The 20,327-nt window shown below is 33.0% G+C and overlaps 2 protein-coding genes across 2 annotated transcripts; one reads left to right on the top strand and one right to left on the bottom strand.

The window, feature by feature from the left end:
• Positions 1-6,348: 6,348 nt before the first annotated feature.
• On the top strand, positions 6,349-10,532 carry LOC110702596 (probable LRR receptor-like serine/threonine-protein kinase At1g34110). Its single transcript, XM_021880331.1, has 4 exons — positions 6,349-7,253; positions 8,418-8,678; positions 8,768-9,652; positions 9,836-10,532. The coding sequence occupies exons 1-4, from the start codon at positions 6,806-6,808 to the stop codon at positions 10,315-10,317; spliced, it is 2,076 nt and encodes a 691-aa protein (XP_021736023.1). The 5' UTR covers positions 6,349-6,805; the 3' UTR covers positions 10,318-10,532.
• A 260-nt stretch (positions 10,533-10,792) lies between these two features.
• LOC110702597 (putative transferase At4g12130, mitochondrial) lies at positions 10,793-14,410 on the bottom strand. Its single transcript, XM_021880332.1, has 5 exons — positions 13,560-14,410; positions 12,087-12,340; positions 11,851-11,949; positions 11,393-11,551; positions 10,793-11,307 (listed from the first exon to the last, which is right to left on the bottom strand). Exons 1-5 carry the CDS (start codon positions 13,988-13,990, stop codon positions 11,063-11,065), a joined length of 1,188 nt encoding a protein of 395 aa, XP_021736024.1. The 5' UTR covers positions 13,991-14,410; the 3' UTR covers positions 10,793-11,062.
• Positions 14,411-20,327: the final 5,917 nt, after the last annotated feature.

Below are 20,327 nucleotides of genomic sequence, written 5' to 3'. Positions count from 1 at the left end.
ATGTTCCCACTTTTACAATTCGTTAGTTCTTCGATTACCTACTTCCAACTTCAAGTCTTCAAGTACTCCTACTTGTTATTATTTCCATTAATTAAAGTGGTGTAACAACAATGTCAAAATTTTTAAAGACAACAAAAATCCACCCCTTTTTTATAAACTAATTTTCTTGTACCACTATTTTACTTGTATTGTTTTTATCTCTGCCATGCACGCACTATCGTTACAACTTGCAAACAAGAAAGCATAAAAACAAGGAAAAATAAAGTAATTATAACGTAAATATAATTTAATAATATGATATTCAACATTGGTATTGTAATAATTTTAATTGATATTTGATAGTATAGTGCTTTAATGAAAACATAATCATATGAGATATTGTAATTTGGCTAACAGTTAATATTTACTTGTTGAATCGTGCAATATATTGTTAATTAATAAAGTTATACTCCATCATACATTGACAATATGGAAAAAAAATCACCCCTATTTCATAATTAACTAAAAAGGAAAAAAGTATTATATATAATTCAGTATTAAATAATCTTGTTATAATTTTTATTATTGCAACAAACTAATAAGTAGTAAGGAAGCTCATGGTTTTGTATTAATTTTCTTCAAAAATAGGGGATTTGTTAAACATCGCCCGCAAATCTCCACATAAAGCCCACAAATTAGACATGGTTTGACAATTTTGCCCATTTTTAAAATCGTACCCAAAGTGAACAAATCTCGATCTAACAAATGTGGAGTCGTACTGGGTTGCCCAGGGAGGCCGGAGAGGCGAGGGTCGCCGGAGATACGTCGTCTTCGACGGAAAACGAGGTGGCGCCTAGTTTGGACGCCGGAACCATGGCAAGGACGTCCAGGCAAGGCGCCACAACCAGTGCACTGGCGTCCAGGTCAGACGCCACAACCAGTGCACTGGCGTCTAGCCCAGGCGCCTCAACCAGTGCACTGGCGTCCAGGCCAAGCGCCACCACCAGTGCACTGGCATCTGGTTTGGACGCCGCCCTTACTTTTTAATTTTTTTTTTTTTGCCTTTTTTTTTTTTTTTAAATTATGTTTATTAAATTTATGTTTTGATTTAGGATGTGGAAATTTATGTTTTTTATTTGATTTTATAAAAAATATATATACTAGACTTATAAAAAATAACACATAAAATTAATAAATATTAAAAAAAAAAAATCAAACACATTAAAAAAAAATTAGAAAATTTTTCTGATTTTCCAAAAAAAAAAAAAAAAAAAAATTAAAAAAAAAAAAAAATTAAGGCACCTGGGGCGCCTGGCCAGGACGGCCCGTGGCTGGTGGTGGCGCCAGGTCCGGCAGCCACGTCCACCGGCCTGGCGTCTGGGCAGGACGCCCAGCCACAGTGATTGACGCCTGTCCCAAACGCCACTCACCGTGGCTGGGCGTCCTGCCCAGACGCCAGGCCGGTGGACGTGGCTGCCGGACCTGGCGCCACCACCACCTTGCCGCCACGAGCCACCACTACCTTGCCGCCACGAGCCAACCACCTTGCCGCCACGAGCCTCGACATCCCCGTACTTTGATTTTTATTGAGGTTGTGTTTTTTTTTTAAGGTCAAGGGCAATATTGTAACTTCAATATAAGTTTGTGGGCTTTATGTGGAGATTTGCGGGCGATGTTTAGCAATCCACAAAAATAGTGGGTCTCGGCAATCCATGGAAAGTGACAGTTTAAATTGATTCATGTTAAAGCTTATTTGAGGTTCTATTCTTAAATTGATTGGTAATAAACATTTAGTTGAAAAAATATGAAAGATCATTGCCTAGGCCTCTCATAGGTAAGTGTAACTTTATATGGATAAATCTAATACTTATGTTCAACCTAGTAACACACTTGATTGCAAGGAAACGTACATTTTGAAAAAAGATCGTTTTTCCTAGAATATGTTACTCATTATGGTCAATTAAACAATCACCTATCGCTCTTCACTGGTACTAAATTGTGGTAATTATAATAAATTTTAAGTGTGATTTAACATTGAAAACAACCTAATGTCTAATGAGACCTCAATCTCATCCATACAATTTGTATTTTCTTCATAATTTTCCATGACCATCCATTACTATTTGGGAGCTGGTATTATGTGAAAATGAATTTATACAAAAAAATAGACAACTTAGCTTGGGGGTCATTTTGAGTGGTCATGAGAATGAAGATTATTATTATTATTATTTTTCTAATTTTAATTAAATACAAATTCATTTTCATTTTCATTTCATTGTTCATATTAGAATCACGACTTAGGGCCTGTTATGATTGACTGAACTGAGCTGAAATGAATTAAACTGAATTTATAGGAGCTGAATGAACTGAATATTTTATGAGAGAATGAAATTTAGAACTGAATTGAACTTAGGGTTTGTTCACATTTACTGAACTGATTGGAGCTGAGCTGAACTGATTGAAGCCGAACTGAATATTTTATGAGAGGGGGAAAGTAAGAGCTGAACTAAACTGAACTGATTGGAGCTGAACTCAACTGAACTGATTGGAACTGAAGTGAACTGAACTGAAATTAAGTAAATGTGAACATGCCTTTATTGAAGCTAAACTGAACTGAAAATAATCTGAAAAGAACATGCCCTTACCTAATAAAAATTCCGTTTTTTTTTTTTTTTTTTGAAAAGACTCGTCTTTCAATGCACGAGCAAAAGTAGGGGTCATGGAGTTTGTAGATTCCATTGTTTGCTATTATCTTCCAAATAGATTTAAACAAACAATAACAATAATAATAGTGTATGCATCTCCATCTAAAAGCCTAATGAAAAAGTTCAAATTTAAAACAACATTCACTATCTAGCACCTTACCGTTCTTTTTGCTGGAATTACAATTATTTGAATTGCAAATCAGAATGGGACAATTCTCTAAACACTTTCACTTTTAGTGCTAATAATTAGTGCGGAGTATTTTCAAACTATAGTAGATAACGATAGATATACAAGGGTCCAAAAATAAGCAACTTATTGATTTTTTTTTTTATTATTATTATTATTTTATTTTATTTTTGCGGGGGTCACATTTAATGATGTAAAGGACAAAATAATTTGAATTTGTTTTAAAAAAAGAGACATAATTTGAATTTTGCAATTTTACTAGAATAAGTGTACGTTGAAAATACTATGGAGTACTATATATGCTGATGTAAAAAACGTCTCCATGATAAAATAGTAGGCAAACAAAATAACCAACATGAAGATATTACTCCTTATTTGGTTAATTACGGTTATTTTTAAAATAAAATACTACGAAGTTACTTTGTACTACAATATTGACGCATGAATATAAAGTACTCCCTCCGGTTTTAAATATTTGTTCTACTTTTTTTTTACGGTCGTTTTTTAATACTTGCTCTATTTTCTTATTTGGAAAACTTTTAAACTCCGTAATATTTAACTCATTTCTCTCACTTAGTGGGACCTAATTTTATTATTTTTAGATTCTCTCTCCTCCAATTTACCTTCCACTCACTCCACTAACTCTATATTTTATTATTTTCTCTAATTTTTCCTAGAACTTCGCGCATGAGAAATAGAGCAAGTATTTAAAAACGGAGGGAGTATATCCGAAATGGAAATTGTCTATGTCATCTATGATATTCTTCCTCCAAGACAATATCAAAGGTATTCTTGTACTTTATTGTAAAAACTAATTTATGATATAAATAAGGGTGTGTTCATTTCAACTGATTTTCACTTATCTGAATTTATCTTATCTTACATGAACTTACCTGAACTTATTTCAACCGATTAAACTTTATTAAAACCTATTTTACTTGTAATTTATATTGGATAATCCATATCAGAATTTATTTTTCTTGAATTGAACTTATTAGAACTTAACTCTACTCATCTGAACTTTTTACACCTAAAATAAGTGAAAATAAGGCGAACATAACGGTTCCCAAGTGTCATCAGGCCTATCATATTAAATGAGCTATATCATTCACTTCATGTGGTATTCAAAGTCACCTAATTCTCTCTAGATCAAACACTAACCGTATCTGATGTATATAGAGTATCATTATATTGCTCCCATTTTGGATGAGTTGTACTCCGTATTATTCACTTCATAACTTTGTGTTGTGCTAATCTAAGGGTCTGTTCTCTTTAGATTATTTTCAGTTCACTTTAGCTCTTAATTTCCCCCTCTCATAAAATATTCAGTTCAGTTCAGCTCAGCTAATTTCAGTCAATTAGGACGGGCCTTAATACTCCGTAATGAATATCAAATCATTAACGAGCAAAATTTAATGAACATAGTATTGCTTCCACCGATGTATATAACAATGCACTTGTTAATTAAATCAATTACACAAATTAAATTATATGCTACGAGGAATCTTATGGTATTAGGTTGTGGAATATTATATGCTCCTAGGTTAATGTAATTTCATGGTGACAGTTAAACGTGTCTATCTACGAGACTACGAGGTAAAAACAAAAGGAAACATAGCTTATTTAAGACAAACTTGGAATCACATGTAATAGAGTAGTGCGATTGTGCAAAGAGGTTAAATAGAAAAAACAACCTTATAATATATATCCAACTATAATAACATTACTTACATAAAAATAAAAAGATCCAAAAACAATGAAAAATGACTTCTCTTAGCGTAAAATCAAACCTCCAATAAAACCAATTGATAGAGAAATTGGAGGATCCACCATTAATCTTAATTGGGTTAACACTATTTTACATTTTACTTGTATATGCTTTTACAATCACTACCTACCAAACTTGACTATACCCCTACACTTGCTCGAGAAAATGACTTTTCATACTTCTCAAACTTAAGAATTTATGGCCAATATACCACATATTAATCTTACTATTACATGAAATATCTGATTTTTTATTTGTTTGGGTCCTATTTTTTTATTCATATTGTTTTTGTACGTTTTTTTTTGTTTTTAGGTGAATGAACTATATTGTAATACAAAGTAAATCATTTTTTTTTGAGAAAACAAAGTGGCTTGTTCTCATACGTTGAAATTCAGTTCAATTCAGTTCGCTTCAGTTCAGTTCAGTTCAGCTCCTAATTTCCTTCTCTTATAAAATATTCAGTTCAGTTCATCTGAGTTCAGTCACTGAGAACAAGCCCTAAACTATTTGAGTATACACGTACTAATACGTACATTTTGTTTATTCTTTCTATTTGACCTAACTAACCGGTTCAAAAAAATTCAAAGTTGTTAGTCATTGTAGGAACAAAATCCAAGCAATTACTCCCATGTTGGCCATGTTGGTCAAGCTTTTCATCCAATTTAGCAAATTAAAACTGAAATTACATAGATGTACAATAGAAATATGTGAATTGACAATCATCACTTTTAATAATATTTACACACTTATTCAGATATATATATTTTTCGATAATGCTTCAAACAACCACCAAAGCGTATATATTATTGGACATATTGTTTTAGTTGAGAAATAGGTAATGGACTCATCAAAATGATACAATAATTTTTTCAATTGGTCTTGCGCGGCACCTTCTCAATTCTCATCATAAGATCAGGAGGTTAGCAATGTAATACATTAAAACTTAAAAGTTAGGACTATAATGCATACCTATCCCACAAAAAAAAAAAAAAAAAAGAAAAAAAAAAGAGGATTATGCATGATAAAATTAAAGAAGAATGTAACGTCAGAAGAAAGAGCATAGTGTTTATTAATTTGAAAATTCAAATCCAATTCACAATCTAGAATTTTCATCTTGTCAAACAGTAGTAGTTAAAAATGATTGCTAGGAAAAGATTAATTGAAATTAAGTATATACAGTTTACGTAAAAAGACACTCACTAAAGAAAAGTTGGAGGTAATTGCCCACTAATCAAGCTTAGTCTTCCATCAAAATTGTCACCTTTTTTTTTGCCATTGTCATATCAACTAATGGCCCACTATAAGTCCCACAAATTAATTAGCATAAGTCATTATTGTTATTAAAATACGAAGTATGATGCCATACATTGCTAATTTGCTATTAGCCCACTATTTAAGAGTTTTATTAATCCTTCCACATTTATTAAATATTGCCCCCATTTTTCATTCTAATTTAAATTGTCCCTCAAACATTACTTACTCCGTCTATATGCTTTTTGCCTCGCTCATTGCCAAGGTCAAATTTTAGTAATTGTAACGGAAAATTCTCGTTAATTAATATTCTATAAGAGATAATATAATCAGGTGAGATTTTAACTATGTGAGAGTTTGTTGGATTCACCTTGTTATATATTTTCTAAATACAATACAAATAATCATATATTTATAATTTTTACATATTAAAAAATAGAGTATATACATTTAAAATGCGTCTTAGATACTATAAAAAGTCAAATAGGGTAAAAACATATGTGTTAAAAGAGAGTTAGAAAGATAAGTGCAATTAGATGGATCTTAATTCTTGTGCTATTTTTTCTAAGACGGTAACCAACTTAATCATCCACACGTCATAAATAAACAATCGAACAGAGATAGAACAATATTTTAAAAACCGAACAAAGTATATAATCATAAACCATTAATTGATTATAAATAAAAAAAAATACTAAAAAAAGGCAGCTATCAGCCTATCACCTTTAGACCCTCGTTTGAAAAAACGTTTACACCCCCACATCATCAAATTTTCTCCCATTCATTCTTATGTTTACGCTACAACTTCTTCCTCCAAAATTCCACCCTTTCAACCCAAAAAAACAACACAACTTAAAATTAAATTAAACCCACTGAACCCATACTAGATCCGCCACTGTACTCGAAAACCCAGAAATGGTTAAACCATTCAAACTAAACATTTTCTTTCTCATAAATTTCTTCATCTTACTATTATACTCATCATTTTTTCAATCAATTTTAGCAGAAACAGAGTTAACAGCTTTAATGGATATTAAATCATCTTTAGACCCAGATAATAAAATCTTAAAAACATGGTTAAATGATGGTGACCCATGTACTGGTTCATTCGTCGGAGTTGCTTGTAATGATCACCGGAAAATTGCTAATATTTCATTACAAGGAAGAGGACTCACCGGAAAATTGTCGCCGGCGATCGGAGAGTTGAAGAGTTTGTCTGGGCTTTATTTGCATTACAACTCTATTTCCGGCGAGATTCCGGCGGAAGTTGGTGAACTAACTGAGCTCACTGATCTTTACCTAAATGTTAATAATTTTACGGGGATTATTCCTCCTGAGATTAGTCACATGACTAATCTTCAAGGTTAGTGATTTTTTATTATTGTTAATTAATTTTTTGAATTGTTTTTTTTAAGTTGCTAATTAATAATTAGTATAAATATTAATTTAGAAATGCGATTGAATTATGTAATCATTGTTTAATTAAGCTTAATATATTATTTTATGAGTAAGATAATTAAGAGCTGTATATATCATTTTCCTGAATAGTGAGATATTCCGAACTCGTATTTTTTTTTTATTGCTCATGTAGTTAAAGTGTATTTCTTTATCATATAATTTCTTGTTTTATTCTTTTTTTTATTTTTTTATTTTTTATTTTTTTATTTTGAGAAAGAGGGATAATTTAATTTTGTTTAATGTTTTAGAATTTTGGATTCTTGGATATTCTAAATTAGAGAGGGGCTTTTCATTTGAATTTTTGGATTTTTTTGTTTGAGAATTTATGGCAAAATACAGTTGATGAATATCTTGAGTGTTGTTAGCAAATTTGCATGATAATGAGTGATTTGTCTTTCCTATTGTTTTTAAAAATTGGATTTATTTAGAAAGTTTAATTTTTAGTTGTTGGAGGGTTTTAATTATTGAAGGTTCCCTTTCACCCCCTTATGACACCGAGGGTGTTGCTCATGTGGTCAAGAGTAAAATGAGGTCCATCTCTTGGTTCTTGCTAGCTACATCACTATGTAACTGTACCTCTATGTGCTCCTTGATATTTTTTGCATGTACATACGCAACATTGATGTAAGATTAATGTTGCGTACGTGTTATTTTGTTGGGGGTGTAACATTAATTATCAATGACGCGATAAAATTGTACACAAATTCATCATTATATCAATTTATGACTGTCCTAAACGAGCCTTAAAAAATAAAACTACCCCGTGATGGAAATTTGATCAAGTTCCATCCAAACATGTACCATATACTTCGTACACATGATTTCTCTCGATTGGTACACTTACAAGTTTGATCTTCCTATTCTTTTGGCTGATTAATCTTCTGAAATATTAGCCTCAGGTGTAGCTGTTTTCTTGTATAATTCGTATTTTACAAGTGGCATACATTTATAAAATGGAATTAGTTTTGTGTACATATCTTCAGGAGATTTGATGTTTAGATTGAATAAAACTTGGTCTATGTGTTCATTTTTTGAGCATTAGCTTAATTGAATTCTTGCTATACTGCAGTGCTAGACCTATGCTGTAATCGCTTGACTGGCAACATTCCGGCACAACTAGACTCCTTGAGTAAGCTTGGTTCCCTCTCTTTACAGTATAACCAATTAGATGGTTCAATTCCTCCAAGCTTGGGCAGCTTGCATGTGTTAAAGAGGCTCGACTTAAGCTATAATTTCCTTTCTGGACCCATTCCTGCAACCATAGCCAACATCCAACAGCTTCATATTCTGGATGTCCGGAACAATTCTCTCTCAGGAGCTATTCCGGCCTGTAAGTCTGAGATCTATCATCTTAAAAAGCCTAACTGCTTATTGTGAGGTGAAGTTGATTTAATTTTGTTTTTCTGGATGAAAATGCAGCATTAAAGAGATTGGATACAGGATTTCTATATGGAAACAATACAAAGTTATGTGGAGCAGGATTCCTTTCCTTGAGAGCTTGCACTGCCTTGGACAATTCAAATGTAGATTTCAACTCACCTCGGCCATTTGATTTAATCTTCAAAAACCACACAACACCGAAGCATGATGAACCCAAGAATGCAAGTTTCCAAACCAAATGTAGCTCTACTAATTGCTCAAAATCAACAAAATTCCCTCAAATTGTCATTGTTGTTGGGGTTATTACAGCCTCAGTAACAATTGCAGTAGCAGGATTTTTGACATTTTTTAGATATAGACGGCAGAAACAGAAGATTGGCACCATGGTAGAAGCCTCTGAGAGTAGGTTCAGCACTGACCATGCTATTGATCTGCAGAGCAAGAGCGCCTCACCGCTGGTCAGTCTAGCATACTCCACAGGTTGGGATCCACTGGCAGATGGTTTAAATAGTGGAGACCTCTCCCAAGAGGCTCTTCAGAGCTTCAGGTTCAACTTGGAGGAGGTGGAATCTGCAACACAGTACTTTTCAGAAGCAAATATGTTGGGAAGAGGGAACTTCTCAACTGTTTACAAAGGAGTTTTGAGAGATGGATCTGTTGTAGCTGTTAAAAGTATTAGTGTTAATAGCTGCCAGTCTGAAGAGGCGGAGTTTGTGAAGGGGTTGAACTTGCTAGTTTCACTCAGACATGAAAATCTTGTCAGCTTGAGAGGGTTCTGTTGCTCTAGAGGTCGGGGGGAGTGTTTTTTCATCTATGATTTTGCTCCCAAGGGAAACCTTCTAAAGTATCTTGATGTAAACGAGGGAAGTGATCTTGTTCTTGAATGGTCGATTAGGGTTAACATCATCAATGGCATTGCCAAAGGTATAATCACGTTCTTCCAAGTTCTTAAAATAACAGTCACTTCATAACCTAGTTCATATTGCCAAATAGGACATTTTCATCTTAAAATTACTAAATACTTGTACAAACTTCTTTCAATTATTACACTCTTGCTTTGCTTGTATATCTTGAACTAGTACTAACTTCCTTGATTTTCATGTCCAGGTCTATGTTATTTGCATGAAAAGAACGATAATAAACCTTCAGTGGTTCACCAAAATATGTCAGCAGAAAAAATAGTGATAGACAACCAATATAATCCATTGATCTTGGATTCCGGGTTACGTAAGATACTAGCTGATGACACAATCTTCTCAGCACTCAAAGTAAGTGCAGCCATGGGATACCTAGCCCCGGAGTACATAACCACAGGTCGATTCACTGAGAAGAGTGATGTATATGCATTTGGAGTGTTGGTCCTACATATTCTATCCGGGAAGCAACAGCTAACAAATGCAATGAGATCAGCTGCTGAATCTTCCAAATTGGAGGATTTTGTCGACCAAAACCTCAACGGGAAATTCTCTGTGACTGAAGCCTCAAAGTTAGTGAGACTCGCGTTGAATTGCACACATGAGCTTCCAGATGAAAGACCATACATGGAGGCTGTAATCCAAGAGCTAAACAAACGCAATAGTGGTTCTTGAAGGGGCTTAAGTGCAGCTTACAGCTGATGATAGGCATCAATGGTTTCCTTTGGCCTTGGAGGCTTCCTTTTGAACCACTCGATGAGAATCTAATGAGTGATTTTAGTTAAGTTTTTGACACTTTTTTTCAGGAGGTCATAACCTAATGTTGAGAGTGTAAAGATTTGTAAATTAGGCTATTAAAATATAGAGCATCAAAATGATTTTTGCCTTGATTGATTCTGTGATAATTTGAGTCTGCTCTAACCAGAAATCTGAGGACACTCCTAAAACTAAACAAACAACAAAGCAGCAACAGCGGACCGTGCCTCAACCATGCAGGAGTAATGGTATCAAAGGTGCAAATTTTAAACTAAAGTTAGAGAAAAGAAATGTAATTCATCAGCTACAATACAGGCAGAATGTCTAAAAACTGGCAATACCAACAAGTACAGAATTAAAGGGAAAAATAAAAGCAAGGATTTATAGGGGGCAATTAGTCAAAAACAGATTTTTTATTCATCTTGCTGGGTTCAACATATCTTCAACGGACTACATTTTGTTATCCAAAGAACTATCTATTCTCGACTTCTCGTTAATGGTATCAGTATTCTTCAAAGACGTAGACAAGTAGTATAATGTTTTAAAAAAAGTCACTTTATTTCCACTACAACAGCTGGTCTAAGTCCTATAGATTGAAGCTGCAAAACTTACTCAAAAGCAATCCAAGACACAAAGAAAAAGAGGGCATTGGAGCACCAGAAACTCAAGCAGTATCAGCACGCTCCTGATTATCAAGAAACCACTCGGCTGGCCACCATTTGGGTCTAATAGCAACAACCTTCACATCTTCATTTCCTTGTATAGCAAGTGCACTAGATCCTTTGAAGGCTTCCTCCAAACGCAGAAGACCTAATCCACGAGACCCAAGGGCAGTAGTCACAGCCCCGACCTTCTTGCCTGATGATGCATTTACCACTACCGACTTGGGAGCGACTTTCTGCTCTACCTCTGTTAGAAGAAAGATAATGAGGATATTCAAAACAAACAAAAAGGAAAACTAATAGAAATTTTTGCAAATAGAAACCAGGCTTACCTTTGCCGTTATCATCAAGAAACTTCAAAGGAAGCACACGTTTTCGGATGACACCCCGATGATGAGTTCGAGCAACCAATTCTTGTCCCACGTAGCATCCCTTATCAAAACTTATTGCATTAAGGCCTGCAAGATTGTATTCTAGAGGAATGGCTTCATCTGCAACATACAAAGACAATAATCGTATTAAGGTTTCTGAGTTAACCAATGAAATTGTAGCTCACTTCCAGTAAAGGATAGAAAAGATTCCAAGTCTACCAATAAACTTAATTTTAAGGGAAGGAAGCATAGCAACTTGAGACCAAAATTTAACAATTTCGATTCAAATCTAAATGTCCTCAATGCATTGTTGACATGAAGGGTGATAGGAGTTTTCCAAATACATGCTTGCATGCTGCAAAGCCAGATTAAAGCAGGAAAGGCAAAAAAGGATGAAGATATCATGGTAAAAGACAGACCTTTTGGGATCTCGTTTGGACCTTCTGCAACCCCTTTCTCTAATCTCCATAGCAGATAATTTTCTTCAGCGACTTCTTTGCCAGCCTCAACCAACGGAGCTGCAACAGCCAATGAACCTCTATTAACTCATTTCTTCACTACCTAACATCTAAAGTTAATTGTTGGATACTTGGATACTGACAGTAAAGCACTAAAAGAGAATATCTGCTTCTAAAATAAATTAAATAAAACTCACGTGGAGCCCCGGAGGGAAATATCCCTCTAAAGCCAAGACAATCCAACCTTGGATCCTTGAACCACTGCCACCCCCTTTCACTCCCTTGAGCAGATGACATAGAAGAGCTATCAATACTCCCACCATAACCTACACCAGCGACCTCTGGTTCTTCGACAGATGAAGATTTATCAGACAAATTTCCACCAAACCTTTGCCAACAACAGAATTCATCTCCCATGTGCTCAATGTCAACCTTAGACCTCAACCGATATCTACAAGATTATGGCAACACAAAATATCAGAGGGTGCAAACTGGAAATAAAAGGCAGCTAAATCTAAAGTAGCTTACTCACCAGCCCAACTCAAGATACACTACAAAACTCTGCCTTTTGACAACAATCATTGGCTGGGTTCTGATGATTATAAGCACTACTTTGTATAAGACACAAAACCTATATCAGACCATACTCATTCACTGATCAATGCCTTAGTCATATCTCTCCATGATACAAGCTCCAGGTAGCGAAACCAAAAGATGGTTAAGCAGCCAATGATTAGGCAACTACTTCGAGTCTAATTATTACCAAATATTACTAAAGTTCAACTGCGGTAACATACTTGCTATTCGTCATTCTATTGCTTGCCAAACCACCAGAGCATCGGAAATAATTGAAACTTTCAGTAACAAAGTAATACAAAAATCCTTAAGAAAACCAGTACCCAGGTGGCATTACTCTTCTGATCTCGTTGCGCTAAGTAAATATTTAAAGCAATGCACAACTAAGGCTCCGTTTGATTTAGTGGGATATCGCCCTTTTCCTTTGTTTGTTAAGTTATAGGTGGAAAGTTACCATCTTTGATGAGAAAAATCATTTTCCTTTGGTGAAGAAGGTATGCTACAGTTCCTCTTACTCCTTACTTATCTATTTCCACTCCTTATCCTTCCCCTCCCTTTTACTTCCATTTCTTTTTCTCTACATGTTTTCTTATCATCAAGCAAACAAAGGAAAACCCTTTTCACAATCATGTTTTCAATAGAAATTATTTTCTTTTTTACAAATGACAATCTATGAAATATGGTTTCCATCAGAACAAACAGAGCCTAATACTAAAAAAAAAAAAGTGTATGATCATGCCTTAAATAAACCAAATATCTAATTTAAATACCACAGTAAAAAATAACCTGCCTTTCTTATAGAGCATACCCTTAAGAAAACCAAAAAAATTAATCTTTCAATACCAATATTTTTTTTTTTTTTTGACAAGATCAATACCAATTCTACGTGCAAGTATAATCAAATATTTCGTACATTGTTACTCTGTCCATTGAGCAATTTTTTTTTTTTTTTAAATTCGGTTTTCAAGACACAATTTTGCGCATAATGCCAGTCAGATTCAAACAAACGCACACAAAACACAAAACTTCTCACAAGCATTTCATCAAACACCATACATGCAACAAACAGAATCAAAACAAACCAAAATCCTCACCTCTTGAGAGTTTCAACTAGCTCATCCACCATCGACCCATCAACATCCGCAAACAACCCCATCTCATCATCCCTTGGGCCGGGCCCAGAGCCCGTCGGGTCAAGCTTCTCATCAAGGCGAGGAGGTCTATAGAGGAAAAAATCAAACAAAAACCGACCTTGAGGGTTCAACAATGCCGCGTAAACCGGGCGAGTTCCGACAGTGGGCATATTGGTGGACGCCAAGTTGGAGACTTTGTCATGAACAGAATCATCGAATTGGCGAACATCATTGGTGAGCAAACCTTGAAGGAATTTGACGGAGTCTGGACCGGTGAACCGGATGACGGACCGGGATTTGAGGCGGGAGGAGAGGGGACCCACGTCTTGGAGGTGGGTGTTTTGGGTGGAGAAGAATCTGAGGGTTTGATGGGCGAGTTTGTGGCGGGGCATTTTGGGGATTTCAGATGTTCTGGTTTTGGTTTTGATGGAGGAGAGAGAAAATGGAGGTGGAGTAGGAGAAGGAGGAAGATGAAGGTGAGGTGGGAGGAAGTGATGACACGTGGGAGTTTGGGAGAGTTTGGGGGTGTGGAGATGGACACGTTTGATCAGGAGAGAAGAAGAAGAAGATGCTCATAAGAGTCATAGGCATTGAAATTGGAGGGAAATGGAAATAGAGAGAGATTAATTGAGAAAGATTTAAGATACTTCCTCCGTTTTATTAATATTGTAACAATGGAACTTTTGCACTATTCATTATTTTTGTTTGATCATATATATATTATGATTTATACGTTAAGTAAAATATAGTTATGTTTGAGACCCTTAGCTTGAATCAAATCCAACGTGATGTTGATTGACTCAATTGAGATCTAAAATCGATTATAATTTGACACAACCTATTAACACGTTATAGTATACCCGACTTATTCTGGTTTGTAATTCAATATTATCTCACCCATTATTAATTTTACCCAAAATAAAATGAAACCAAAACTAGATGTGCATCTTTATACATCCATTGTGCCAATATAGTGTAAAGTCTAATACATGTAGGTGAAACTTTTAAGTTAGTGATTTAAGATAAGTTCTAGTATATTAAGCTACCATTTAACTAAGATAAAATTTATCAATATTAAATGTAAAAAACACCATTTGGCAAATTTTTATATGGTAGGGTTACTCGAGTTACTCGGTCAGGGGTTCACTACTCGAGTTCTCTGACTAGGGTTACTTGACTTCTCTGGTCGAGGGTTACTTAAAGGGTTCGGTCAAGGGTTATTCGAGGGGTTATTTCAGAGATTTGATCAGGATTTACTCGATCAGGGGTTACTTGAGGGTATATTTGGCCAGAAGTTATTCGGTCAAGGGTTACTTAAGGGATTTGATTAGGGGTTACTTGAGAGATTAATCGGTCAGGAGTAACTGAAGTAACCCCAGCCACACAGAAACCCTCCCCCCTCCGTTTTATATTGTTCAAATTTTTGTTTTGATGTATTTTAAAGCTCAACTCAATTTTACATTATTCCCCCCCCCCCTCCATTTTATATTGTTCAAATTTCTGTTTTGAATTTTTGATGTATTTTAAAGTTCAACTCAATTTTACATTATTCTATTTATGCCAATATGGTGCTAGGATGATTTTATCCTTCAATATGTAATTAGTAATCTTAAACCAAGATCACTTTTACGTTATTTAGAGGCTATTCATATTTGCATAATTTGCTTGAATTATCTAATAATGGAAGGGTATTTTATGTTTGTTAGCCTACGACGATGGACTAGCCACAACCAAAATTAAGGGCTGGGCTTTGCCGTTTGGATCGTTGGACAGATTTAAGATTCGGCCTATCTTGCGTATGAGCGTATGGCCCAAGCCCATTTCACCTCGCACAAAGAAATTTGCTTGGTTTTTGTTTTTTTTTTTTAGTTAACTTTTTAAAGCAAAATTTTTAAAATTTTTTCAGAGAGTTATTCATCTAGACTTAATTAATTCTTTTTAATACATAGTACTTTTCTTTCCCAAAAAAAAAAAAAAAAATTTAAACACTGCCTTTGTTCTTTTTTACTTGGTCCGCTTTAATTTTTACACTATTTACCAACCTTCCTTGGTTCCTTTGACTGCCGTTTGAGAATTATATATAAGGAAAAACATATTCATGCGGAGTCTTGTTAGAATTTTCTCAATATGAATTATCATAATATACAACTTTTTAATTTTTACTTATGTAGAATTAGAGTTATTGATAGTTAAAGTTTTGCAATGATAAGCGTGATAAATAAAACAGGTCAAGTAAAAAAGAGTGGAGGAAGTATTTCTTATTTACAACAACCATTGTAGTGTTCTCTTTATTTCATGTCTAATACTTCCTTTGTTATTATCACATTGCAATGTTTAGAGTTTCATGCTTGCAATGTCAATGTATAACATTAACATCTTTGAGGACACTAACTATCTTTATATATGTAAATCCATAGAAAGTGGATATTTTAAAAATTCTTATAAATTGCGATGAATCTAACCAAATCCTACAAAACTATTATTTATTTTAACGTATAAATCACAAACTATAATTAAAGAAGTGAATTGTATAAATTTTAATTTCAAATGTTGGGATTGCAGAAAGAATAAAGTATATATTTGCAAAATTGGTTGAAATGAATGTATCAATAAAATGGCATACTACATCTATACATGAATTATGGAAGTATATGGATGTATCATGCAAATACATAACAATTGAAATAGTGAAACTATAATCATTGAGTGTATAATATATTGCATTGTATGATGTCTTTCACACATAACATGTGCAATATGCTTATTTGTTGTAGTAGTAATGATGATTTCCTTATGATTCATTTGTTTGAATTTAAAAATTCAGTGTGATTATATTAGAGTTGGGAATATTGACTATATTCCAATATTGACAAATCTAGCTATTTGCAATCCTAAATCTCAAAAGCTCAAAATTTCAAATGTTTGCAATTGAAGAAGTTGTTATAGTTGTTGATCTTATGCTTCATGTACTAGTTGAAGATCTATCGAAATCCAGCAAAAATATGCGATAATATGAAACATGCGATAATATTAGAAAGAATCAAATAACAACTTCGTAAGTTAAATCAATATCGTTCCAATAAAATCCAAATCGAGTATTGACAATAGCAATCTTATTTCAAAAATTTAAGCAAAATAGAATTTTCCGTCGCCATACTAAATTTATCATTGCTATTTTGATTTCAGCAACAACATTAAGATTTTAGTACCATTTTGAGTTTGCCAAATGTAATAATGTGTCTAACAAAGACTGAGCTCCGATCCATCATCAATGATACTATATGTGATATGATACAACTAAACAAAATCCTAACAAATGTTTGTTAGGAGAGAATTAACAAGGAGAATGATCGTGAATTTAGCTAGTCAATATTTTTACGACAATGAAGATATTATTCAACTTACTAAATCAATGAAGATAATTCAACTATTACTTCCCCATTGGATACTATAAAATTAGTTAATATATATATAACAAGTCGTCATCATTCACTGTAATTCAATTCAACATTGAATAATGATAAGACTCTTGCCTTTTTTATTCTCCCAAATGGATAAATAAAATGTTCCTGATTAATATGGATGCAAATTGTGTACTCGGTCCAACTAACGTTACATAACTTTTTTGAAGAAAACCGGTCCAACGTCTCAACTCATCTAGTTTATTTCATCTTTAGTCTTTACCCCTTTTTCTCTCTATATCCACTTATCTTAGCTTTATAATGTATTTGTTGTATTTACTCCATTTTTAAGATGCATTACTTTTAATTTGTAATTGCGAACTCCTAATATATTTTTATTAATATTCAACATATCTAAGCCTGGTTGATTATACTCTTTTTTATTATATGATTAGCAAACCCCACAAACCTAATGAATGAAGATTTAGTCTAAAATTTGTCCCAAACACTATGACAAAAAAGAAAAGTCTTTGACAATTTCAAATTCATATTCTTGATATGGTAAAGTTGCCTATAATTTTTCGTACACATTGACATGGTAGCATATATAGTGGATAAGAATCACAAATGTGATGTGTGAGATGTTTTTCACATCTAACTTCGTTGAACAAACATCTTCAATATTATACATTTTTTTTAATGTTAAGTAATATACTATTATTTCACATAATATTATAATTTTAATCATACATTCAATTTTTGACTTTTCAACATAAATAAATCCAGGCGTATATATGTTGAAAATCATTACTCATCAAAGATTTAAATTAATAGCTCAAGTCATTCCAACTAAAGCAAAGGCTCTCTCATGTCATGAAAGATTCCCATAGCAACTATGTTTCCAAAACAATCTTATATTATCATTTCATTAGATCATATTTACCTACTCTAACTAATTATAAAACATAATTTTCTTTTATAACTCTATCATAAATTAAAATTATATATAATGTCAACATTTTTGTGTCGTTTAGGTCATGTGTAGAAATAACATCCATCAAAAAATTGAGCCTATCGCTTTTGACATCACATAATAATTTTATATTATAATATGTCCAATATTAGATATGTACGAAATATTATTTTTTAGCCTTAATAAGTCTAACGCAAAAAGGACGTACCACAAAGGACAACTAGTCCAATTTTTATATTTCTATTTTAAAAGTTACCACAATGATAGCTTATATGGCTACATGATGATAAGCTATCTAACCACTTGATAAATAAAAAATTCTTTTGAATTAATTAATTATAGAGTTATCTAGATGTTTAATCTTAGATTATGTCAAATTTCTAAGATTGAAACGTGCTACGACAGCTAGCTGCTAATGTATATATTTTACAGTTAGTTTTCAGTACATAACTAGGGTAGTACGGAGTAATTTATTTGGCTGGCATCATATATTGTAATTAGTCTAATTAATTATACACTTTAAGTACAAAACAAGTTAGCAATAACTAATGATAGTATATGTATACCAAACTTGACTGATCTAGCTAGATCGAGATTATATCTTTATTCTAGTTTTATAGTTGGAGGTTCAATCCCTATTAAGGACATTTATATTCTATTTGAGGGAAAGATCTAGTTATATAAAAAATAACTTATAATCCGATTTAAAGCAACTGAATGGCCGGCTTTGGGCAGGCTTGCAAGGGTGGCAAACAAGCAATCCCGACCCTGGCCTTATCCTTCCTCTTCAAAATAACTAATCTGTTAACGTGGACATGTAATTCACTAAGTTGACCAATACGACATTTCGACCCACTCTCTTATAAATAAACAAGGTTACATACAAATAAATAAAAAATACTCTTATAATAAATCAACCACACCGTATAACTTGCCACACACAAGACTCGATGTACTTCATATGGTGCTATTATATATACAAATTAATTATGTTTATTAATTATTATTTTTTTTTATAAGGAATTATGTTTATAACTTGTATTTCATATTTATAGATACTCCGTTGGATTCAAATTTTTATCCATTATTTACTTTATTAATTTTCCTTAATACTATACCAATATATTAATTCTTTTTGACTTGTGGCTGCTGAATTGCATGTTGTTGCACAGACTTTAACTGACATTAAACCATTAAGAATTTTAAAATTGTACTTAGGAGCTTGTTCTTCCCCCTTCTCCTCTGAAGTTAGCTGACAATTTACTAATAATTCTGGAACCTACTTGACTTAGAGTCAATGATATACACCTTTAATCTAATTAGGTGTATTAGCGCACGTTTTTACAATCAATAATTCGAATGCTCCATGCGTGAGTATTAAGCTATACCTTTGTCATTTACTGCATTATTATATTATTGTTAAATCTACAACATGATATATTTTTTGATGGGTACAACATGATATATAAAAATGAAGAACATAATAATAATAATAATAATAATAATAATAATAATAGAACGAAAATTACAAGCTTTTAGCGTTGAAAACAAACCTAAATAGAGCTAAAATAGTTCTTCCAAGTGCACACATACTATAATAATAAACTATTATAGACTATAGAGTTAGAAGTATCTTTTTATAGGTAGTATAAAAGAAATAAAATTACAAACCTTGTAATATATATAACATAAAAATTGATAATTAGATATATTAATAATCAAAATATACGTATTGATGAGAAGACCAAAAATTGATAATTAGACATATTAATGATCAAAATATACGTATTGATGAGAAGACCAAAAATTAAATGAGCTTTAAAAATATAATTGACAACTAATACGTATTGATGAAAAGTACCTTATTTGTGTCAAGTGTGTACATCACATTATTTATATTGATATGTAATCGTGTACTCGTATCTGCTACATACACTCAAAATTATTCAGAGACTTCATTTCATGTGTCGAACACATATATATTCATGTCTAAGGCGTGTTTATGTTTGATACATGCATGTCGAACACACAATACTATACATCCATTATGAAGTTATGCAACAAGACAACGAGCTGATGAGGTATTTGATTGAGTTTACTAGATCCGCCATGGTATCACAGTTAGTACTTGTCACTCAACCAAGTAGCTTAATCCTAAACTAATTATTTATTAAAGATATCTTCTGTTTAATAAACAACAAATCTAGGAAACACATAAGACAAAAGTTAACATGAAACGTTTTTTTTTTCACCACTCCAAATTCAAGTGTTTAAAGGCACAAAAGAACATGATTGTGCATTTGTGCTATATGCTTGTATTTTCTATAATTGTGTCATTGTGTGGTTTTAAAGCTT

This window comes from Chenopodium quinoa, unplaced genomic scaffold, assembly GCF_001683475.1.
Source record: "Chenopodium quinoa cultivar QQ74 unplaced genomic scaffold, ASM168347v1, whole genome shotgun sequence".
Lineage (NCBI taxonomy): Eukaryota > Viridiplantae > Streptophyta > Magnoliopsida > Caryophyllales > Amaranthaceae > Chenopodium > Chenopodium quinoa.
Note: the sequence above shows the minus strand (reverse complement) of the source record. Positions and strands in the feature narration are given on the sequence as shown.

Coding starts and splice junctions, on each gene's coding strand:
- LOC110702596 (XM_021880331.1), top strand. CDS start 6,806: ATGGTTAAACCATTCAAACTAAACATTTTCTTTCTCATAAATTTCTTC. Junction 7,254..8,417: donor TCACATGACTAATCTTCAAG/GTTAGTGATTTT, acceptor GCTATACTGCAG/TGCTAGACCTATGCTGTAAT. Junction 8,679..8,767: donor CTCAGGAGCTATTCCGGCCT/GTAAGTCTGAGA, acceptor ATGAAAATGCAG/CATTAAAGAGATTGGATACA.
- LOC110702597 (XM_021880332.1), bottom strand. CDS start 13,990: ATGCCCCGCCACAAACTCGCCCATCAAACCCTCAGATTCTTCTCCACC. Junction 11,552..11,850: donor TCCAAACGAGATCCCAAAAG/GTCTGTCTTTTA, acceptor TGTATGTTGCAG/ATGAAGCCATTCCTCTAGAA. Junction 11,308..11,392: donor TCTTGATGATAACGGCAAAG/GTAAGCCTGGTT, acceptor TTCTTCTAACAG/AGGTAGAGCAGAAAGTCGCT.